This window comes from Vombatus ursinus, unplaced genomic scaffold (genome assembly GCF_900497805.2).
Source record: "Vombatus ursinus unplaced genomic scaffold, bare-nosed wombat genome assembly UNPS02014893.1, whole genome shotgun sequence".
Taxonomy (NCBI): domain Eukaryota; kingdom Metazoa; phylum Chordata; class Mammalia; order Diprotodontia; family Vombatidae; genus Vombatus; species Vombatus ursinus.
This window is the reverse complement of record NW_020954671.1, coordinates 9,017,391-9,042,169: the sequence shown is the minus strand read 5'-3', so window position 1 is coordinate 9,042,169 and position 24,779 is coordinate 9,017,391. Positions and strand designations below refer to the sequence as shown.

At 35.9% G+C, this 24,779-nt stretch overlaps 1 protein-coding gene across 6 annotated transcripts in view; it reads right to left on the bottom strand.

The window, feature by feature from the left end:
• The window catches only part of SYNE2 (spectrin repeat containing nuclear envelope protein 2), a 415,658-nt gene that overhangs the window by 318,619 nt on the left and 72,260 nt on the right, over window positions 1-24,779 (bottom strand). For all 6 annotated transcript variants that reach the window (XM_027842877.1, XM_027842872.1, XM_027842874.1 and 3 more), the window contains exons 3-8: window positions 4,994-5,055; window positions 4,031-4,126; window positions 3,854-3,931; window positions 3,662-3,754; window positions 1,489-1,670; window positions 217-413 (exon numbers count right to left, since the gene is read on the bottom strand). In XM_027842877.1, the coding sequence (XP_027698678.1) occupies window positions 217-413; window positions 1,489-1,670; window positions 3,662-3,754; window positions 3,854-3,931; window positions 4,031-4,126; window positions 4,994-5,055 (708 nt within the window). The remainder of the gene's footprint in view (window positions 1-216; window positions 414-1,488; window positions 1,671-3,661; window positions 3,755-3,853; window positions 3,932-4,030; window positions 4,127-4,993; window positions 5,056-24,779) is intronic.

The window sequence follows — 24,779 nt, the reverse complement described above, 5'->3', positions numbered from 1 at the left end:
AATAAATGGCTCAAGTGAATCACCCACTTCCATAAATATTATTACTGCTATTTCTCTTGAATATGAATAATTTTGCTGTGATATTCATGAAGATTATCAATCAAGATGTGGAAGGGTCATGACCTACACAGGTAGATGGAGTACCAGCACCATGAGTAAGGATTTCAAAGAAGAAAAAAGAGTCATAGGGTGATAAAGAGGAGAGAGATCATTTACCTTCTGGATCCAACAGCCTGGGGATGTTTAGTTCATGTTCTGCAATCCTGAATGCCTCTTTTAAATTGTCTCTGCTGGATCTACCCTTTGCACTGTTCATATCAATTAGGTCTGGTTTCAAAGCATGAATGACAGCTAAAAAAGCCATCCCATTTCTCCAACTTGATTTAAAATCTGTAACATTCACAGATCCATGCCTATTACAAATAGAAAAGAAAGTATGAAAAATAATTTTTACAAAACTTTATCAGAACCTTTTCTACTCTAATGAATAGCAAATAAAGAACCACGTTACTAGTCATAGGAACAATATAAATTATTCCAGGAGGAAGTCTTTATTTGGCCTTTTCCTTTGGTGATCTAATTGTGAGGTTTGGTGAGGCCCAGGATCAATCATCAATCAATCAATATTTATTAAGTGCCTACTATGTACCAGGTACTTTGTTAAGGGCTGGGGATACAAAAAGAGTCAAAAGATAGTCCCTGTTCTCAAGGATCTTACACAAAAGCTCTGCTGTTGGATGGGCCTAATTCAGGTAGTTTAAATTCAGTATTTAAACTAAATGTAACACTTGTAGGTGACTGAAAGTTAAGAAAAGGAGGTTTAATTAGCCTTAACATGGAGAAGATGCACACCAAAGATATACTGTCATCATATATAATAACTTGGTCAGTTGAAGGGGGTGTGATGGCTGGGTGGGGCCTTGGAACAAGGCCTAAGAATAGGCTTATTTATTACCCTTAGGTGACTAGGAAGCCATGGTCAAACTGGATTGAGGCCATCAGAAAGCCCCAGGAATCTAGGAAATATGGCCCTTAGACCAATCAAGTCAACACTTTCCTTATTTTTGGGAGAAAGAACCAGCCTCTTCCTTCTTGGGCCTAATTCACTAGGACAAAGTGTAAAGACTGCCACCTAATTGAAGTTAAAAAGCCCATGGGAATGTTGACTTGTATTATAAAGATTAATAAATGGTTCAAGTGAATCACCCACTTTCTTAAATATTATTACTACTATTTCTCTTGAATATGAATGATTCTGCTATGACATTCAAGAAGATTATCAACCTTTCACCCATCATCTGTGCCTGAGAAGCACAGATACGGATGAATGGAAGGGTAGCATGGTGATAAAAGGGAAACCTAGCACATTCTCATTACAAGACAGAAAAATCAGTCTCCCTTCAACCTGGAGGAGCTATAGATGGTGAATAAGATTGAGTTTGTACCAGGAGCCATAGTAATTATATCAGATCATAGAAAATAACTTACATGGCACATTGTTCCTGGGCCCATAAAAGAAGGGCCTTCTTTGCAGACATCTTCCATCTAGCCTGTGCTTTAGAACGTTTCTTAGGTGGAGGCCCTGAAGTTTGAGATAAGTCCACAACACTCACACAATCCAAAGAAGGTTTATTATAATTACAAGAAAGAATCCAAGCCAGTTCTTCAATCTAAGGAAAGGAGAACCCAAAGTTAATGGCAATTAACCTCTGTATCTTCACCTAGTAAGAGCTTAATATATTTTTGTTCAATGAATAAAGGCACTGAAAATTGTAAACTAGGAGAAACTGAAGAGTATTATAAAATCTACTCATACCAAGAGTGAGCCAGACAATGGAAGAATATTACAAACATCAAGTGAGGGTTAGAGGTGCTGTCTGTTTATTTGTTTTGTTTTTCCAGAGCAGATTTGGCTTATTATCTCTATTCTAGAATAGCCAGGAAGATACAATCTCATTCACTTTGCAGTAGTTGCTGAGGAAATGGAGGAAATAGTTGTAGAGGATTTAAGTTGGGCAAATACATTAGACATCACAGAATAAGCATCAACTTCTAGCCCAAAGGCTACTTGACCTTTTTTTATATCATAGACCCTTTGACAGGCTGGTGAAGTGTATGAACACTTTTTTTCAGAGTAACATTCTTAAATGCATAAGATAAAATGCAAAGAATTACAAAAGAAGCCAGTTATACTGAAATAAAGATATAATTTTTTTTTCCTATCTGTGTTCATGGACCTCCTGAAATTTATGCACAATTCCATTCCCAAGTGGGTCTAGTTTATAGACCCAGAATAAGAAGCCCTGCTCTAGCCTGAGAATGTCCCAAATTGAACCTTTGTGCCCAACATTATTAAAGACATAAATGGTAGCTGTTCACACTTACATAGCGTTTTAGTTTTATAACAACTCTAAGGGACAAGTAGAACAATTATTTTTTGATATAGACTTGTGATTTCATTAGTGTAAGGAGTTCCTAGAGTAGAAAAATCCCTGTACTGATGCCTATTGGCAACTTTTCTGTACCTTATATAGTACTAAAGAGTAGCTTCTGGCATTGAAGAGAGAAGTGATTTGTCCATGGTAATACAGCTACTGTCAGAGGCAGGTCTTGAGCCCATTTCTTCCAGGTTCTAAAGCTACCCTTCTATCCACTGCCTATTTGTACAAGTACCATTATCTCCTTTTCACTGATGAGGAAAAGGCTTAAAACTAAAGATGAAGTGACTAACCAATGATCATATAGCTATTAAGTATCCAAGTCAGTATTCAAGTCTATCCAATACTCTGTCCGCTACAACCTAGTTGCTTCTCTAAAAAGATTTTAATTAAACAGCAAGTATTTACTGAGCATAAACAGAGTCCCTAGCAATGTACTAAGATTTGGGTTTTAGGATTCCAGTCCTTGATATTCAGTAGTTTAGTGTTAGATTATCTGAAATATACATTATGGCCAAACTAAGGTACCATGTTAGTTTAGCGTTCGACTTTGGCTTGAAAATAGCTTTAAAAGTACAAACTATAGGTGTGGTGGAAAGACCACTGAACTGGAAAACTATAAATCCTAGGTTTGACTAGGCTGCCATTTTGTGACACTAGGTTAAGTGATTACTTGATTAAGTGACTACTTAACCAATTTAGGTGAAATAAGTATAACTTTGTTTGTTACCACCAACCTCATTGAGTTGATATAAGCCAAATGTTATATAAATGAGGGCTATTATCATTGGGCATCTAGGTGGCACACTAGAGTGCCAGTCCTGGAGTGAGAAAGACTGATCTTCCTGAGTTCAAATCTGACATCAGACACTTCCCAGCTGTGTGATCCTGGGCAAGTCATTTAACCCTGTTTGCTTCAGTTTCCTCATCTATAAAATGAGCTGAAGAAGGAAATGGTAAATCACTTCAATATCTTTGGCAAGAAAACCCCAAATGGAGTCATGAAGAGTCAGACATGACTGAAAGGACTGAATAAAATTATTATTATTATCATTAATAATAACTAGAAAATATCTATTACACCCTTTCTTAAGTACTAGAACTTCAAGAGCATAGTAGATTTTCAAGAGTTTGATTAATGTGGATTCATATTCTTTTTATTGTGTTTCATAAAAGCAATTATTGAAAGGAGATGCATTGTTGCATACAACCAAAGTACTTACGTGAAAGTGTAATATAATAGTCCAAATTAGACCAAGAATAATAGATGGATTTCCTTCTACGATATCAGTTACATGAATATTTATGAGCTTGATCTGGGAAAAGAAGAGCACAGGTTAAAAGAAGAAAATATCCCACAGCATGAATCTATTCCTATTATTAATTTTTATTTTAAATTTTAAGTTTATACTTACTGATCGTTTCTTGAGAAATGTCAAGGCATGTTCTATGTTGCTTCTGCACTGAAAGGTGTTAGATCCTTTCTCCCGAGCCTGTAAGTTTCAAGGGAAATGTCATTCACAAATAAGAGGGGTTTTTTTTTAGGAAAAAATTGTTAACAAAAAATTTTCAATTACTATCTAAAACCTTACCAATTGTTGGCCTGAAAGTACTTCCAACAGATCCAGGAGAACATGTCCTTTTTTAATATCTGTGAAGAGATCTGTTATGACTGAGGGAGGGATATGCTGAAAAACAAGGTTTGGAAAATTGTTACTTAAACTTTTCAGTTCAAAAATGAACATCTTTCAGAATATCATAAAAAAAATCAAGTATCTATTTAATAGGGAATCATTTTCTACTTACTTTAATAGAAAACAAAGTTTTAAGCCGACAAATTTAACAAATTGAATTCATCTCATGGTAAATTTCTAGTAAAGAAACTCCTTTCAGGAATAGATCTTGCATTGACTTTTGTGTGAAATACACACTTTTAAGTGCCAATAAAGACCTATAGAATCATATTTATTCATACATTCATAGAAAAAGAATGCTATGTGGTGCTTCCAGTCTCCTTTTGGAATTAGAATAATAATAGAACATAGGTACACAGGGAGAGAGAGACATGTAGAAAATCTACATTCCATTTGACTATTATATTTCTGTTTACCTAACATAATAAGATCAAGAGAAAAAAGAAAACATTACAACTTTAAATATTTTTAATGTCACTATCTGTCAGAGCCAAATGCCCAGGATAATGCCTTAAAAGGTGGTTTTCCCCCTTGTTAAAAACTGAAATTCAGAATTTTTTTCCCTTATTCTTTCTCATGTAAGTTCTACACCTTATCTGTCCTCTCTCCTTTCCCAGCTCCTTGTCCCCAATTTGATTATGAATTACTTTCTTCTTGTGCTAGGAAAGAAAAGCAGAAAAGCTGATGAAAGATCTCTGCCATGGTCACTTTAGCGTCTTTTGTCAAACAAAGGCATGCCACAACCTGTCATCAAGTCAGTATTTACAAATCTTGTTCACTGCAAAAACTAAGGATGATAACAAAACCAAAAAAAGTCCCTTAAGATTCAGCTTCTTATTTATTTTGTCTTTTATCACTCACCTTTGCCAACTGTGAATTTATCCAGCAGGTAAACGTTTTCTTCTGCGTATGTTCTTGTTCAGCTGTGGAATAAGACAAAGAAAGCAACAGTGAAAAAGTGAATTGGAATTTACTAAACTCTCCACAAAGTCAAGGTAAACACTTTTTAATTATCCCAAAGCTTTAAAGTCGTGCCACCTTTGGATTTTTTGCCTGATTCTAAAAGGGGTAAAGAAAGTACTCCAGAAATATAGTGGATGATTTTCAGAAAAACCAACTATTTAAAAAAAACAAGATTTGAGGATAATAATGGTTTTTCTAAAGATATTAATAAAGATCATGAAATAGTTGTCATTTAATTTTTTTAAATTTCTATCTTTTTAGCTTCTCATAGGAGACATGACTCTATGGATAGAATTTAATTAAGTGAACCACAGGACAAAAAAATTTTTTTAACAAAACTCCTTTTCAATTTTAAACAAGAATCTAATCTTGTCCAGATAATATGACTGTCTGAATGGAAGCTGACAGGCCAGCTCTCACACACCTATTTCAGAAAAAGCTAAAAAACAATGTCATCCCCAATTGGGATCAAGAAATCCAATGAGAAAATATAGAAAGAGATTTCATCCACTCAGGAACTGAATAAAAAGGCCATCATAAGACCATGGGCAGTACAAAAGAGTACCCTCCAGAAAGCCAACTCTGATGGAAGCCTCCCCCTATGCTACCAGAGGCAGTCCAGAGACACAAGGCTCTGTAAATAAAGACAACAAGAGCAGAGTATTCCCACCATAAAACTCTAAGGTGATCAGAAATCCACAACTTGGACCTTGGAAGTGACTGGCAGAGGCAATGACCAGTCATAGAATGACATCAACCATTCTAGGAATGGCAGTGACCAATACTGGCATGGCAGGCCACAAAGGTTCCTAGGTCCATATCATTTTTTTCCTCTGATGCCCTAGAGGACCCTGAAGATTCAGGGCTGTGAGTCGCAAAGATCCAGAGCTACTCAAAACCTACTAACACTCTTAACATGGAGACAACCCAAACGGTAGATACGAGAACAGGAACCCAGATGACCTGGGTCAAGATCAAGCAAAGGCAACCATCTCATTTGGGTATAGAAAGAGAACAAATAGCTTAGAAGATAAAGTGGTAAACCTTACCCAAGAAATAGATTGTGTAAAAATTAGAATAGAACGAAGAGAAATCAATAGCTCCATGAGAGAACACCAAAAGATTGAAAAAAAAAATGAAAGAAAATGTAAAGTATTTACTATTTAAAAAATCACCTAGAAAAGAGGTCAAGGGGAGATAATTTAAGAATTATCATACTTGCTTAATAAATGAAATTTATGAAGATCTATTATTACCACAGGGCAAAGTGAAAATAGAATGAATCCACTATTCACTTCCTGTAAGAAACTCTAAAAGGAAGAGTCCCATGAATGTTATAGCCAAAATCCAGAGATTCTAGGTCAAAAAAAAAAAAAAATACTGCAAAAGTAGAAAGATAGCATTCAAGTACCAAGGAACCACACTAAGAATCACAAAAGACTTGGCAGCAACCATTACAAAGAAGAGAAAAATCTTGTAATACGATATTCTAAAAGTCAAGAGATATAGGTTTACAAGCAAGAATATCTTACTCTGAAAAGCTGAGTATATAAGCCTATGGGGGGCAGGAACAGGGGCAGGGGAATGAACCTTTAATGGAATTTAATCAGGACTTTTAAGCATTTTTGAACAAAAACCAGAGCTAAGTAGAAATTTTGAAACATAAACACAAGTTAAGAGAAATGTAGAAAGATGATGTTTTTTGAACAATTGGAAAGATTTAGAGAATGATGCTAATATTCTAACAGGAGAAAAAGAAACTTGTGTGGTCTCTTCAGAACTTTAATCTTTTCAAAGGACAATGTAGTTAAATAAGAAAAAGAGAGTGCCTAAAAGTATGTTGTTTCTGTTCTGATACTTTTAAGAGGATAAAGAAAAGTGTTACAGTCAGAGGGGAGGTGAAAGATATGAAAAATAATACAGAAATAAGGAAGAAGGGGTGGAACTTATTTCTCATAATCAATTATGTGCAAATAATAGACAGAGAAGAAGAAGTGAGGTGAACAGGAATCAATCAACCTCAGTCTTATCTGAAATCCCTAAAGGGTAATTTAATAAATACACACACAATAACAACAACAACAACACCACACAGGTATAAAAATACATCAAACTCAACAAGGAAACAGTCAAGTATAGGAAAAAGCAGGGTTAAGAGGAAGGATAATACCAGATAGGGAACATTTGTAAGCAAAACAAACTTTATCTTCAGAGAGTGAATTCTGAAGGGAAAATTAAAAGGAAAAGAAAGAAAGAATTGATTGGAACCATTGATGGGGTCTGATCAAGGGGAAAAGAGGAGGGTCAATGGAACCGAAGTACATTGCCTCATATATAAACCACTAGTGATAATCCTATTCCTTCTCTTTCATCATTTTTTTTTGTAAAATATGGGATAGAGAGGAAACCCCAACTGGGAAAAAAAATCTTTGCACCATGTTTTTCTGATAAAGGCTCAATATCCAAGATACATAAGAAACTGATACAGATATACAGAAACACAAACCATTCCTGAATTAATGAATGTCAAAGAATGAGAAAAGGCAGTTCTCAAAATTAAGCAGAGGCACAGCTATATGAAAAAATGCAAAAATCATTAACATAAGAGGGGCATCTCACTGCCCCCAACCCCAATTAATGTAACTGATTCTAATACCTTTATCAGGTAAGAATACCTCTTGGGCTAAATGATAGGATCAATCAGTCAAATATGTAAACTGGCTTTGATAATTCCTAGATGCTTCTCTTGAATCAATCAATCACCAGTATAAGCCACATTGGAAGAGGGAATACCATTGGATAAAATCCAATGAAGAAATATACCCAGATTAGTTAAAGGAATCAAGCACACCTCCAGGCCTAGACATATTCCAACAGGAGCATTCTAGTAATGACTTCAGAAGTTATGGCTTGAGAGCACTTGTGGAGCCAGACCCTTGTGCCAATACTAGAAGGCAGCAAGGGATTATAGGAAGGATGGGGGTTAAGTAGGGAAGGAGTGTCCTCAGAGGAACATGAGCTCCAGTTCTATTCGATGAACTACCCATTAGACATTTTGAATTGGATGTCCTGTATGTATCTCAAACTCAACATGCTCTCCCCCAAACCCATCCCTCTTCCAAACTTTCCTTTTACTGTCAAGTGCACATCTCTGGTGTTGTCCTAGACAACTTACTTTCACTCACCCCACCTAGGTTATCAGTTGCCAAATATTATTTTTCTATCTACATAACACCTTTCCCAAACATCCCTTCCTCTCTATTTACCGTGCCACCACCATAGTTTTGTTAGTCTTTTTCAGTCATGTCTGATTCTTCATGACCTCATTTGAGTTTTTCTTGGAAAGAAACTGGAGTGATCTTGCCATTTCCTTCTCCAGCTCATTTTACAGATGAGGAAATGAAGGCAAATAAGGTTAAGTGGCTTGCCCAGGGTCACATAGCTAGGAAGTGTCTGAGGTCAGATTTAAACTCAGGAAGTGAGTCTTCCTGACTTCAGGCCCAGCACTGTATCCACTGTACCACCTAGGTGCCCCATATAAAGGTTAACTGTTATTATTGTTGTTGTTATTATTCACTACCTTTCTAGTCTTCTTACACTCTATTCTTCTCCATGTACTGTGCTACCTAGCCATATGGCCCATATGGGTCTACTTGTTCTAAACAGTGATAGAATGAGGATTCCCCTGTTTACCCCCAAAAAAGAGATTAATTTTCCCTAAAAGGCAACAAAGTTATTTCTAGGACTTGATTGGTCCCTGATTCCCTTGATAGCTTCCTGGTCACCTAAGGGTATTAAAAAGTCCTACCCACATGGAATCGGGGCTTCTCCGACCTAGATTTCTGAAGACCACCTGACTCAACACCCCCTGCCTTGCTGACCAGACAAGATTACACATGGACAGGAAGTGGGCCTCATCCAGAAAAATTAAGTGCCACTGTATCCCTGTTGCGTTTCCTTGCTGGGTTAGCTCAAAGTAAACCTCCTTTTGTTAACTGTTCAATGACTTGAGAGTGCCTCATTTTTGTCTCAACATCAAATCTGAACTTCTGCAATGCTAGTATTAGGACTGCCTCTACATGCACGTGTGACATTCACCTCTCATCTCATTGCCTAAGCACTGGTAGTACCCCGTACCTGGAACGTACTTCCTCCTCATCTCCATCTTTTGGAAGCTCTGGTTTTCTTCAAGACTCAGCTGAAGTGCTACTTTCTAAATGAAGCTTTTCTTGATATCCCCAGCTACTAATTTACTCTGTCTCAAAGTTACCTGAACTGAATATAATTCATTTGTATATATTATGTATACAGTTATATATACGTCCACATATGCACCCCTTGTCTTCCCTAACAGAAAGTTAGCTCCTTGAGGTCAGGGTGCTATTTTCCTTTTGTCTTTGTATCTCTAATGTTTAGAATTTAGTGCCTAAAATACAGTAAGTACTTAATAAATGATTAACTTGGAAATTAAAACAAATCTGAGGAAACACCTCACACCTATCAGATTAGCTAATATGTAAAAAAGAAAATGATAAATGTTGGTTGGAGAGGATGTGGGAAAACTGGAACACTATTGCTCGATTGGTGGAGTTGTGAACTGATCCAACCATTCTGGAGAGCAATTTAGAGCTATGCCCAAAGGGCTATACAATCATGAATACCCTTTAACCCAACAATACCACTGCTAGGTCTGTATCTCAAAGATATTAAAAGGGGAGAGAGAAAACCTATTTGTATAAAAATATTTATAGTCGCTCTTTTTGTGCTGGCTAAGAATTAAAAATCGAGCAGGATGCCCATCAATTGGGGAATGGCTGAACAAGCTGTGGTATATGATTTTGATGGAATGTTATTGTGCTATAAGAAATGACAAGCAGGATAATTTCGGAAAAACCTGGAAAGACTTACATGAACTGATGCAAAGTGAAGTGAGCAGAACCAGGAGAACTTTGAACATAGTAATGGCAATATTGTATGATGATCAACTGTGAATGACTTGGCTATTCTCAGAAATACAATGATCCAAGACAATCCCAAAGGACTCATGATGAAGCATGCTATCCACCTCCAGAGAAAGAACTGATATTGTCTGAATACAGACTGAAGCATGCTATTTTCTTTCTTTCTTTATTTCTTTTTACTTTCTTTCTGTCATTCTTATTCTTTTGTTTCAATCTTCTTGCATAAAATGACTAATATGGAAATGTTTAACATGATTGCATTATTGATTGCTTACCATCTCAAGGAGGGAGGAGGAGAGGAAAGGAGGAAGAGCTAGAATTTGAAACTCAAAAGTTAAAAAAAATCAAATGTTAAAAATTGTTTTAACATGTAATTGAGGGGAAAATAAAATATCATTCAAAAAATAAGTGGTTGGGGTATCTAGATAGTGCAGTGGATAGAGTAACGGCCCTGAAGTCAGGAGGACCTGAGTTCAAATCCAGTCTCAGATACAACACTTACTAGCTGTGTGACTCTGGGCAAGTAACTTAACCCCAATTGCCTTGCAAAAATTAACTAATTAATTAATTAAATGATTGATTTGACAGAATTCATGTTTATTATACATTACATTTGTAATTCACATTACTAAATTATTTAACCTAGTTTAATACTTTTGTTTTTCTCATTTTTCTTTCCTTTTTTTTTAAAGTAACATGACTAGATTAGTTTAGGCATACGTTGTAAAAATCAAGCTATGTAGGATTTTAGGTTTCACAGAGAATATCACCTTTCTAATATCAAACCCATAATTAAGTCCATTAAGAGAATGCATATAATTATACAGCATGACAATCTGGTTCCATAATTTAGACTATTAGATTTATGTTTAGGGATCTTTGACAGTGTTTTTCTATATCTCAGTGCAAGTACTGAAACATACACTGGGGACCCATTACTTTCCTCAATCAGTAAGAATATTATTCTCTTGACAATGGAGAGAAAGTGTTTTTCCTTTTATTGCATGTTTTCAGGATGAAGTCATATAATGGAATTATATTAACCAGGGCTATGGTTAAAAGTAGAAAAAATCTAGTGATTATTAATCTGCTGCAGCATAATAATTTGGTGAACTACCCTATATCAAAACCCTTCTCTAAAGGCCTCCCTATGGTAATAATAACATGGGGCCCTCAAAAGCAATGCCAGCAGAGCATAGGCTCTAGCAGGTCCTACCCAACTGGAAAGACTCCAAGTACAGACAGGAAATGAATTGTATGTCTGTCATTCAAGGACTAAGCAAGGAAAATACACGTACATTCATCAACAAATGGTTAGTTGCCAGGTGATGATTTTGTTTGGTCACAGAAACTCATTAAATTGTCCACAAAGGCTTAGTGAGATTTTGACCTGTACCAATGAAAGGATGACCCATATCAAAGTAATCAGAATTCCTTGAAGTATTAAAGAATTACAGTGATAAAACTGAAAACTTAAAGGGAAGGAATAACTTCTTCCTTGTCCCTAAGATAGTGCCATATATGTTCAAAGTGACCTCATTCAATTTTGAATAAATAGAATTTAAGAATGGATGAGTGGAATCTTACCAATAATACTACTAAGCCTAGCAGACATAAAAACACTTTTGAAAGGGGTATGTAAGATGGGGGAGAGAATGACAGAGAACAAATGACTCTGTGTTAAATGACCTTGACAGATATAAGATGTCATCAGAGTCAACAAATCAGAAAACTGAAGCATATAACATACAGCAAAAGGTTGACTTGTTGGCTTGGAGCAGGGTTCCTGACTTTGGGTCCAAGAACTTACTTTAATAATTTGATAAACTGTATTTTAATGTTATTGGTTTCCTTTCATCAGACTGCCAAAGGAGCCAAACACACACACAAAAAATTAAGAACTCTTTGCCTTAGAGCATTTCTCATGTCCAATGTCTATGCATGGAAGTCAGTTATGGAATCATGTAGTCACAGAGAGAGTTGGAAATGACCTTAGAACTGATTTTACACTATTTCCCTCTAAGAGGTAATGCTCTTTCAAGGTACTCATTCATTTAATGTCTGATGCTAGACACAAAAAACCTAATAATGAACAGAGAAGAACTGGCCTAAACCAAGTCATTAAATACAGCAGAATCTGGCTCAATCACTGATAACCTAATACTTAATGATAATTAGATAGTTGCAGTATCTACAATATTACTAACTAGTTGGGGGTGAGGGAGTGTTAAAGAAAATCAGTCTGATGAAGAAGTATTGTACTTTGAGTTAGAAAAGCTGAGTTTGAAGCCCAGCTCTGCTGCTCACTATCAATGTGACTTTTGGCAAAATTAGCTCTCTAGGACAGAGTTTCCACGTATTTTAGATAAGAATGTTGGACTAGGTCTCCTCTGAAGTGCCTTCTGCCTATACATTGTATAACCCTATGTGTTTGAAAAGATGTGTTCAATGAGAAAATGTTGATGCTAACTTTCTAAAATATTAAATGAGAGGCAGCAAGGTAGAGTGAGCAGAACAACAGTTTTCAGTCAGGTAGACTTGGTTTCATCTCTTGTCACTGAATGCACGGATTGCAAATATTGAGCCAGAAGGACATTAGAGACTGTCTACTCTAACTCCTTCATTTTATAGATGATGAAACTGAGAAATACAGAGGTTAAGTGACTTACCCAAGGTCATACAGGTAGTAAGATACAGACAAGATTTTAAGCTAAGTCTTCTGAATCCAGAGCCTTCTGAATCCTATAGACCAGCTATGAGACCATGTATGGGCAAGTCACTTAAGCTCTCAGTGCCATAGGCAACTCACTTTCTAAGATTTATAGTAATTTATAGCTACAAAGGGATTTTTTGCATTGAGTTCCCTACACTGAAATAACAAATTTGGACAAATATATCTGTGTATGTATATGTATATGTGGGCATTATGTACATGTATTTGTTAGTTGTTTGGTTGTCTGACTCTTCATGACCCTGTAAACCATAACACACCAATGCTGTCCATGGGGTTTTTGTTACTGGAATGATTTGCCATTTCCTTCTCTAGTGGATTAAGGGAAACAAAAGTTAAGTGACTTCTCCAGGGTCATACAGCTAGTAAGTGTCTGAGACTGAATTTGATCCCAGGTCTTCCTGACTCTAGGTGCAGCACTCTATCCAATGAGCCACCTAGCTGCCTTCATATATATGTATATGCATATGCATATGCATATGTGTATGTATACATATACATGTATATATACATTTTTTAAGCCAGTCGAGTATTATCATCACTATAGGGAGCTAGTTCCCAGTGAGGAACACCTATATGCATATGTTTCTGTTTAGTAATTTATACTCTTAGAGACTGAGAGGATAAATGACTTCTCCAGGGTCATATAATCAGTATATGTCAGGCAGGACTTAAAACAAGGTCTTCCTAACTCAAACAAGCTATTCACTATAATCACGATAATCCTATTCACTGTAATTCACTCTGCCATGCTGCCTCTCATTTTCACACACACACACACACACACACAATTGCTTATATCAGGAGTATATGAAAAAAAGGTTTGATTTCCCCTACTTTGCTTCAAAATTTCCTGAAGTCATTTAACTATCACCTGGGGATATTGTGTATGTGTTTTGTACCCACTCTGATAATACTATTTAATAATAATGTATGCATTATATAATAACTTTACATATTTATATAATAATTTATAATGCATCAATAATTATATGTAATAATAATAATAGCTAGCATTTATACATTGCTTTAAGGTTTGCAAAGAGCTTTTACAAATTTTATTGTCACAGCAACTCTAAGAGGTAGGTGCTACTATCATCATTTTATAAATAAGAAAACTGAAACAGAGGTTAAGTGACTTGCCCAAGATCACACAGTTAGTAAGTGTCTGAGGCTGGCTTTGAACTCAGGTCTTCCTAGCTCTTCCTGACTCTAGATCCACCAGTCTATCCATTGCGTCAACTAATTGCCTAATTTAGGAAATACTGGTGCAATGTGAAGAGCATTGGGTCAGTAGTCCTTCAACGATGCAGAGGGCAAAAAAGGAGGAAAGAAGGAGAGATATGGAAGAACATATAAATATGGAAATGGGAGAGAAGGAAAACAAAAAACAGAGTCAAAGAGAGGAAAAAGCAATAAAGAAAATAGGGAAGGAAAGAGAAAAATAGCGGGTGGGGGAGAGAGAGTAGGTTTTAAAAGTGAAGTATAGGCAAGACTTCATATTTAACAGGTCACTCAGATTGGGCGCAAAGTGTTGTCAGTTATAATCATCTGCTCTTTAAAATGCTGATTACCTTATTAACTGCTGTTCACAGCTTTTAAATGCTCAAATCCTCAAACATTTATAGCCTAAACCCTAGATGGAATAACCAAAATATTCTACAAAGAGAGCCGCAGAAAGTTCCTAAGAGCAACACTACTTGGTAGATTTCTTACATTATCTCTTCCTAGCACTGAAAAGCCTAACTATTCTAATAAACAGAAAGTAGGGACATCAAAAGGGAAAATAAAATAAAAAAGGACCCTATCAGGTTATGGATTTCTGTATGCCACCAGGGAAACAGAACAAGAGTCATCTCCTCTGCTATCCTGATTTTTAATACCATGTAGGGAAGAGAAACAGAAAATTCTAAAATCTTACTTCGTAGATTTTTTTTTTCAGTCCTACCTATGTCTTCTTGATTTTCATTCAAGAAAAATGTGTGGACATTAATTTTGAGGAAGGACGCATGGAATTAAGGGTGTTTCATCTAAGCATTATTACTGTAAAAACACATTTAATCCTTGAGTTCTTTGTGATTCAAGCTTCCGTTAGAGAGTTAGCAACTCAAACACATAGCTTGAAGGGCATTTAAATGAAAGTAATTCGGGTTCAGGGTGTGGACTCCAGTGAGTAACAAAATGCTCCTTGCTCCAGGGTACCAACAATGTCCAGCAGCAGAGAAGCTAATATCTTTGTTTTGACTCTAAAAAACAATACTAGCAATGTTGTTCCAGGCCAGAATAGTTGCATTGGTCAAAAGAATCCATAAGTTTCCATTTAACTTTAGGGTAAAACATTTTCACAACAGGGCATTATGAAGGTTCTTAGCTATTATATTAAAAATATTACAGATGGGTTTCATTCCCTTGACTGTGGATTTTTATACCACTTATACTGCCCCTATACTAATTCTTAGTATACTGCAAAAGCCTAACTAGTCTGCTCACCTCCAACTTCCTAATCTTTCTCCCCATCCTCTACCTCTCCCTTTCCTCCTCACCCATCAGTTTAATCTTCTTAAAGCTCCTTACTGCCTTTTCAGAGAAAGAAATCAAAGCCACATAGTCACATGAAAAAATACTCTAAATCTCTACTGACTAGAGAAATGTAAATCAAAACAACTCTGAGCCCACACCTATCAGACTGGCTAATATGACAGAAAAAGAAAATGACAAATGTTGAAGGGGATGTGGGACATTAGTTGGTGGAGTTGTGTACTGATTCAACCATTCTGGAGAGCACTTTGGAATTATGCTAAAGGGCTATAAAACCAAGCATACCCTTTGACTAAGCAATACTACTACTTGGTCTATATCCCAAAGAGACAAAAAATGAAAAGGAAAAGGACCTATATATACAAAAATATTTACAGTAGCTCTTTTAGTGGTGGCAAAGAATTGGAAATTGAGGCAATCAATTGGCGAATGGCTGAACAAATTGTGGTAATGGACTACTATTGTATTAGAAGACATTATGAGCAGGATGCTCTCAGAAAAACCTGAAAAAACTTACGTGAACTGATGCAAAGTGAGCAGAGCCAGGAGAAGAGTATACACAGTAACAGCAATGTTGTACCATGATCAACTGTCAATGACTTAGCTATCCTCAGCAATACAATGATCCAAGATGACTCTGAAGGACTTATGATAAAAAAAATACTATCCAACTCCATAGAAAGAAGTAATGGAATCAGAATGCAGATCAAAGCACACTTTATTAAACTTTCTTTTTCTTTCTTTTTTTTGTCCATGTTTTCTTTCACAACATGACTAATATGGATATGTATTACATGACTGCACATGTATAACCGATATAAAATTGCTTGCATTCTCAATGAAGGGGGAGGGGAGGGAGGAAGGGAGAGAATTTGGAGATCAAAATTTTTTTTAAATTATTGTTAAAAAGTGTTTTTACATGTAATTATAGAAAAAATAAAATATCAATTTTTTTTTAAATTCCTTACTGCCTACTAAGGTAAAAATTCTTCAACCTTGCATTCAAAGCCCTCTTTAATCTAACCTGAAATAACTGTTCTCATTCCTCCACTATATTTATATTTCTCACATATTCCAATCAATGTGAACTATTCTCTATCATGTAAATTTATTCATCTCTGAATGTTTGTTCATATCATTCCATACATCTAGAATACTCTTCTCCAGGCCTATCCAAATTCTACTCATCCTTCAAAGACTGGTTCAAATACTACCACATTAATAAAACCTTCCCTATTCACCCCATAATCATAAGTAATCACTTCTTCTGAATTATAATCTCTGCTTATGGCATTTCACAGAATCTCTAAATCATTAGATTTAGACCTGGAAGGAGCCTTAAAGGTAATGTAATCCAACTCCTTCATTTTACAGATGAGGAAACTGAGGCTTAAAAAGATTAAGTAACTTGTTCAAGGTCATAAAAGTGGTAAACCGCTGAGCCAGGATTTGAACTTGGTATCTCTTACTCCAAGTCCAACCCTCTTTGCCACCCCGCCTTGCACCAGACTCCCTCCCTTTTATCAAACCCTACCTCCAAGCAGAGTATTCATCACAATCATATAATGATGAGCTCAATGATTTTAGAAAAACATGGAAAGACTTGCAGAAAATAACGAAGAGCAAAATGAGCAGAACCAAGAGAACACTGTATACAGTAACAGCAATATTGTTTTAAGAAAGACTTTGAACAAATAAGTTATTTTGACTCTCACAAATACTGAAATTAATGATAAGGGACATATGAAGAAATATACTGTCTGCATTCAGAGAAAGAACTGATAAATAGAAGTATGTATGGAATAATTTTACATATATATGTATATATACCTATTTTTGTCTAATGGAAGCCATCTCTAGGGCTGGGGTGGAGGGGAGGGAAGAAAAAAATAAAATGTACAGGATAATTTTGTTGTATATTTGAAAGGAATAGCAAGTTATACATAGTAAATTTACATTTTCATGTGTAATCATGTTTTATTGTACTATGTTATAGAAATGTTTGTTTTATTCCACAAATTACTTACTGGTCTTTCTTATAAAGGAAAATTAAATCCCTGAGTACCAGTTTGCTGTAGTTGAAAAAATATTATTCAAATAGCTGTTGCCTGAACATATCCCAGTCCTATACCCTAGTCCTGTCATGGACTATCTTTGATCTGGGGCAAGCTATTTCCCCTCTCTAAGTCTCTGTTTACTCAAATATAAAATTAAAGTGGTGGACTAGATGCTCTTTGGTCCTTTCCCATTCTGAATCCTATGGTGCACTGGATAATGTTGGACCTTGAGCAGGAAAATTTGAACTCAATTCTAGCCTTAGACACTTACTAGCTGTACAATCCTGGGCAAGTCACTTAACTTCTCTTTGCCTCAGTTTCCTCATCTATAAAAATGGAGATAATAATAGCACCTAACTCCTAGGGTTGTGAATATAAAATGTAATAATATTTGTAAAGCATTTTGAAAATCTTTAAAGTGCTCCCTATACTTAGCATTATGTTTCTATTATCTTTTCTTTAGTGTTCAAACCAATGTGATATTCAGGGAACTAACCTCCTCAGTTGCCAAGTCACAGAGAATATATCAACCCTAAGGAGAGATAATATCACATTTATGTGGAGTTGCCAGCACTTCAGTAGCAGAATAGCATGTTGGACAACTCAGTTAGATACTGGGTGGTTTCTTCTGCTTCTTCCTTATCCTGCTAGAATACCAAGAATCAAAGTGCATAACATGTACTGAAGAAACTCCAAGATCATGCCCAGTTCTCAAGAATCTGAGACAAGGGTGGTCTGGGGAACATTATTTTAAAAGCAATCCAAAGTTTTATGTTAGCCTTGATTTACAACCTTCTCCTCAATGAAATGTTTTACTTGAGCTGCTATCTACTAACCATTGAACTAAGTATAATTCACTGGCTTTCCTCATAGCACTTTTCTTGTGGGAACATAAGCACAAGCATAAAAACAAAACAAAACAAAAAAGATCAAGAAGGATAAACAGGAAAATTTAATTGGTTAAAAATAAAAAGAGGAAATTTTAAAGAACAAAAATGAATAAATAAATGCAAATAAGGACTTCCTGTAAGATGGTGGAGTAGTAAAAAGTCAAGGCAGCCCCCTCTGCTCAAATACCCTTAATGATTAAGAAATAGCACCCAATCCCCTTTGCTCCCCACTTTTAAAAAAGGAACACTAAAAGGACATCAGAACTCAGATCAATGCAATGACCAATACTGACTTCAGAAGACTGATGATAAACCACATCTCCTTCTTCTTTGTAGAAAAATGGTGTAATACAGGTGAGGAATGAAGCATACTCTTTTAGACATGACCTAAGTGGTAGTGTTTTGCTTAACTGTCCTTTGTTACATAAGGAGGTACAATTGGAGGGATGGAATTGAAAATAATGTGTTTTTTTTTTAAAGAATCAAGCTTTTTTCAAAGAAAAATCTGTTACAAAATTGTCAGAAGGGTAAACATTTAGTTAAACAAGAGGATGGTCCTATATGAAAAACCGAAGACTTAAGGTCATTTCTTTAGTTGAAAGACTATTGCTTCTACTCTTAAACTCTCTCTCTTATTCACTGTCATTTTGGACAGATTTTTTTCTAATTACTTTCAGCGATTTAAGAATAAAGTTTGTTGCAAAAAACGTATTACATACAAGTAAACAATTACGACTTTCAAGCATTAGTAATAGAATCTGGCTAGTTCAAGTTACAACCTGAGTGAACCACACCCTTTTATTACCCTGCAGATTTTGTACACTGAGGCTTTGTTTTGACTCTTAATGGAACATCGCTCCTGGCTTTATGAGCAAAGAAAGCTCGGATTTCTAGCACCTGAAAAGGATCACATAATAGAGATAAAATGCTTAACTAATGTCCCAGAGTGTTATTCTGCCCTTCCTCTTCCACATCTTCTGAATTATCTAAAGTCACCCATCCCTGTTAAAACATGTGCTTTCAATTCAATTCAACATATAGGATTATAACTAGGAGTATGAGATTTAGCACTAGAAGGGGCTTCAAAAATCATCTCATCCAACCTCCCTATTTTACAAATGAGGAAATGAAGAATGAGGAACCTAAAGAAGACCAATGATTTGTTCAAAGTCACACAAGCAATACACATCAAGTAAAGCCAGAAGTTCAAATTAGATTCTTTAATGTGCATTTATTTTTGAGTCCTTATTATGTATAATAGATTGTTATGACTGTTGAGGGAGATACCAAGTTTAGACAAGACCAAGTTCTTGCCTTTGTGGAGATTTCTGTCTAATATAGGGACCATAACATACACAAATAACTATAATAAAAAAATAATGTAGGGGCAGCTAGGTGGCACAGTGGATAGAGTACTGGCCCTGAAGTCAGGAGGATCTGAGTTCAAATTCGGCCTCAGACCAAACACTTGACATGTACTAGCTGTGTGACCTTGGACAAGTCACTTACCCCGATTGCCTCACCAAAAAAAACAAAAAACAAATAAAAAAAAATAATGTACACAGTCTATGTGAGTGTCAAAGGGGAAAGATCCTTATTGAATGAGGTTGATCAGGGAGGTTTCATTGAAGAGATAATATTTGACCTGGACTTGAAAGGATGGAACATTGATTTGGGAACGAAGAATATTCCTTCCACTTCCCTTCCCAATTGTGCACCTTCGCATCGGTCAAGTGAGGTTTCCCACTCACTACAGGGGAAGAGGGAGACAGTATAGGTGTTTGGTTAGGGCAGAATTATAGAATGATAGCACCTCAGAGGTCCTGTAGTCCAACCCATGCCTCACCAAGCAACTGCTCTAAAACATACCCAATGTAACCCTTAGTTCCCAGGCAGGAGCATTACCAGACAGATATCAGATTCTGGAAATGGTGAATAGACTATCCCAGAGGTCACTAGGTTGCTGATGTCTTTTTGAACTTGGCTTTTAGAAACTAGTGAGAGAGAGATACCAGAGGAGGTTGTCCATTTTGCATTAGTCAAATGAGAAGAAGTTCAGTGGGCATATTCACATTGTATGTCTGATTTCTAAATCTCCATTTCCTCTCATTCATTACCTCTGGTACTATAGTAGGCTGCTATTGCAGGATGATGGTAACCAGAACTGATGGGGCACTCGCTACCAGCCCAACCTGATTCCTGCTCAGATAAGGGAAGAATAAGCCAGAAGAAGAGACAGAGGTCTGACCCTGCCAGATGTTAGCCAAAAGCAGCTAGGACTCATTTATGGTGGTTGCCTCATGATTGGGTACCCTCCCTCACATTAAAATGTATGTCCCTTTTTATCACATAAAATTTTGACAGATGTCATAAGTACTTTATTCCCTAGATTACACAGTATTCAAATATTAATTCATCTATACTGGTGATAAATATTCTCCATTAATGTCCTCCTTCAATGTCTCACTGTGGTGTGGGGTTGACTCTGTGTTTTTGGTAACTATGCCAGCTGAGCAAAGTTCTACAAAGTCTTATCACACAGGAAACCCCAGAATCTTCAAAGCTATGCCTGCAGAGAGTAAATTCTGTAAGATCCAATTAAAAAAAAAAGAAAAAGAAAGGAAAAGAAAAACAGTCTTTTTAACTAGCCACTAACTCTCCTCTTGGCTCTTTTTGTACCCTTTCCCTGGTTTTAATAACATTAATTCTCTCTTAGTTTTCCTCTTACCAAGACTGCTCCAGTTCAGTCTCTTTTGTTGGATTATCATCCATATCCTACCCTCTGACTGTAAGAATACTACAAGGCTCTGTTCTGAGCCCTTTTCTCTCTCTACATTTTTGGTGACTTCATCAGCTCATATCAGTTCAATTATCATCTTTATATAAATGATTTTCACTCTTCCAGTTCTACATTATCAGCTGCCTATTAGACATTTCAAACGGAATGTCCTATAAACATCTCAAACTCAGAATTTCCAAAAAACAAAACAATTATCTTTACCACCAAACCTGCCCAATTCTAAACTTTCCTTCTTTTATTGAGTGTATCAACATCCTTCCAGTAACCTAGGAATGAAACCACCATTGTTATTCATCCCACATAGAAAATCAATGCCAAATTTTGTCAATCCTCTCTCCATATTTCTCATATCCACTCCCTTCCCTGTACTCATACAACCACCACTCAAGCTTAGAAGGTCTTAATTTCTTTCCTGGACTATTTCAATAGCATCCCAGTTTGACTCTCTGCCTCCAGTCTCTCCCCTCTCCAATCTAAACATGGTTCATGTAAGTGTCAAAGTGATCATAGATCTGACTATGTCACTCCTCCACTCAGTGAACTTCTATAGATTCATATCAACCCTAGGATCAAAGTCAAACTCTTTTTGGAATCTACATTTGTTCCTTTCTTATATTTCCACTCTTACACATTACTTCCCTTCATACACTCTATGGTCCAGCCAGACTGGCTTTTTCACTGTTTCTCACATACATGACACATTGTCATGCCTAGAATGCACTCCCTTCTCAACTCAGCCTTTTAGAATCCCTAGTTTACCTCAAAGCTCAGGTCAAATATCACCTCAAAACAGGGGGCCTTTTCTGATATCCCTAGCAGCTAATGCCTCCCTCCAAACTCCATTACATTTTTGTTTATAGTTTGTAAATATTTATGTTATACATACATCATATGCTTACATATACAGGTATACCTTATTTTATTGTACTTCATAGATATTGCATATTTCACAAATTGAAGGTTTGTGACAACACTGGGTCAAACAAGTCTATCAGTGCCATTTTTTCCAGCAGCATGTGCTTACCTCATGTTTCTGTGTCACATTTTGTGCAATATTTCAAACTTCTTCATTATTATTATTATATTTATTATGGTGATCTATGATCAGTTATCTTTGATGTTACTATTGGAATTGTTTTGGAGCACCACACACTGTGTCCATATATGACGGTGAACTTAATTGATAAATGTTGTGTGTGTTCTGACTGCTCCACCAATCATTCATCCTGCTTCTCTCCCTCTCCTCGGACCTCCCTATTACCTGAGACACAACAATATTGAAACTAGGCCAATTAAAAATCCTTCAAGCCTATTAAGTAAGGAATGGCTGAACAAGGCTGCACACGTATAACTTACATCAGATTGCTTATTGTCTTGGGGAAGGGGAAGAGGAGGGGAAGAGGAGGGAAAGAGAAAAATGTGGAACTCAAAATCTTATAAAAATGAATGTTGAAAACTATCTATACATGTAATTGGAGGGTAAAAATACTATTTACAAAAATAAAAATCCTTCAATGGCCTCTAAGTATTCATGTGAAGGGAATAGTCAGTCAATGATGTAGCAAACTTCATTGTTGCCTTATTTTAAGAAATTGCCACAGTCTCCCCAATCTTTAGCAACCAACACCCTGATCAGTCAGCAGCCACCAACATTGAGGCAAGACCCTCCACCAGCAAAAAGATTATGACTTGCTGAAGGCTCAGATGAAGGTTTGCATTTTTTAGCAGTAAAATATTTTTAATTAAGGTATGTACATTTTTTAGACATAATACTATTGCACACTTAATAAACTACAGTGTAGTGTAAACATAACTTTTATATGTACTGGGAAACCAAAAAATTTGTGTGACTCACTTTATTATAATATTCACTTCATTGCAGTGGTCTAGAACTAAACCAGGAATGTCTCTAAGATATGCCTGTATATATCAATTAGAAGAGAATCAGATCAGGGACCTTTCATGGCTATGTGGGGAGGATGGATCATTAACTAAATGAATGATAGAAACTTTCACAGAAAACAAAAAAGATAATTTTGACTACTTGAAATAGAAAAGCTTTTACATAAATGAAATCAATAGATACAGGACAAGAAAAGATGCTTTTAACTGAAAAAAAATCTTTGTGTCAAATATGTCAGATAATGGTCTGTTACGTAAGATATAGAGGGAACAAATATAAAATACATAAGATGAAGAACCATTCTTTCCAAAATATGAGCAAGATACTTGTCAAAAGAAGCATCACAAACTTCTAATAGCTATGTGAAAAACTGTCCTAAATCACTAATAATCAGAAAAATGTACATCAAAATAATTTTTGGGTTTTACTTATACCCCAGTAAATTAGTAAAATAATAATAATAATAATAAATGACAAGATAACAATGATTTTAAAATATCATTTGCTATTAGAATATTTAATTTGGAGAGAGATTGGCAATTGTGGAAAGAAAAGCACACTAATATATTGTTGCTAGAGCTGTCACACAGCTCTTAAATAGCAGAGCAAAATCTTCCACACTGCCCTTCCGACTCTTGGTTCAGTACTATTTAAAATATGTTATATTATGTCTCACATTTAGGACCCATAAGTGACTAAACCAGTTTTAGAAGTTCTCTTGTTAGGGCAGCTAGGTGGCACAGTGCCTAGAGCACCAGGCCTGGAGTCAGGAGGACCTGAGTTCAAATCTGGCCTCAGAAACTTACTAGCTGTGTGACTCAGGGTTAAGTCACTTAACCCTGATTGCTTCCAAAAAGAAAACAAAGAAGTTCTCTTGTAGTACCCAAGTTAGATTCATCTATGTTCTTTGGGACACTAAATCACTTTGTGTACTAACCATGTAGCTATAAACGTGTCCACTGATTTCTACATTTTCATTCAGAAAGTATTTAGATTGTCAATGTTATACTACTTTCAAGGCACAATGAACGACAACAACAACAAAAAAGCTTGGAAAGTTCCATATTACTCATGTGGTTAATTACACAGGACTTTTATTTCTTTGGAAAATGAATGGATTCTTTGTTAGCTCACTTTAACAGGACACTAAATGACCTTGGATTTATCTTGCCCTAGTTTTCTAAATGTAACTGACCCAGAATAATGCAAGCGACCCCAAACCAGCAAGGATGGAGTCAAAGTTCCCACAAGCCCAAAGTAGAAATCCCATCTGAGAAAAAGATAAATGTTTCCCTTTAACTGCTGCACTGCAAACATACCTAAAAAGTTACTGCTTTCAAATCTATTGTTACATGTGATAAAGAATATATGTGGTCAGTGAAGAAAAATATATTTTATTTCACTTAATTAAGTAAAATAAACTTTCCAAGAAAAGGGTAACAAATATCAATCAAATATATAATAGTATCATGAAGTCATGGAGAATTTAATGTCAATGGGATACATTATAGGATAGGCAATTAACATTAGAAGTTCAATTATGCACCTTTGATTTAACAATCACCCAAGTAACCAAAAGGCCACTCTACATCCTTCTGGGAAATAGGTAAGATATAAAATTTCAATAAACAGGTAAGTAAACAAATCTGAAGGGCTTCAGGAGAGATTTGTGTTTCTTCTATTTGAGTAATAGGCAATGGTGGTGTTCTGTGAAGGCAGATCATCCAACCTATGTCCTTCTTTACCTCATTTTCATCCCAATTACACATGCTGAGAATCTTGTTGCAACCTCAGGGAAAGACAC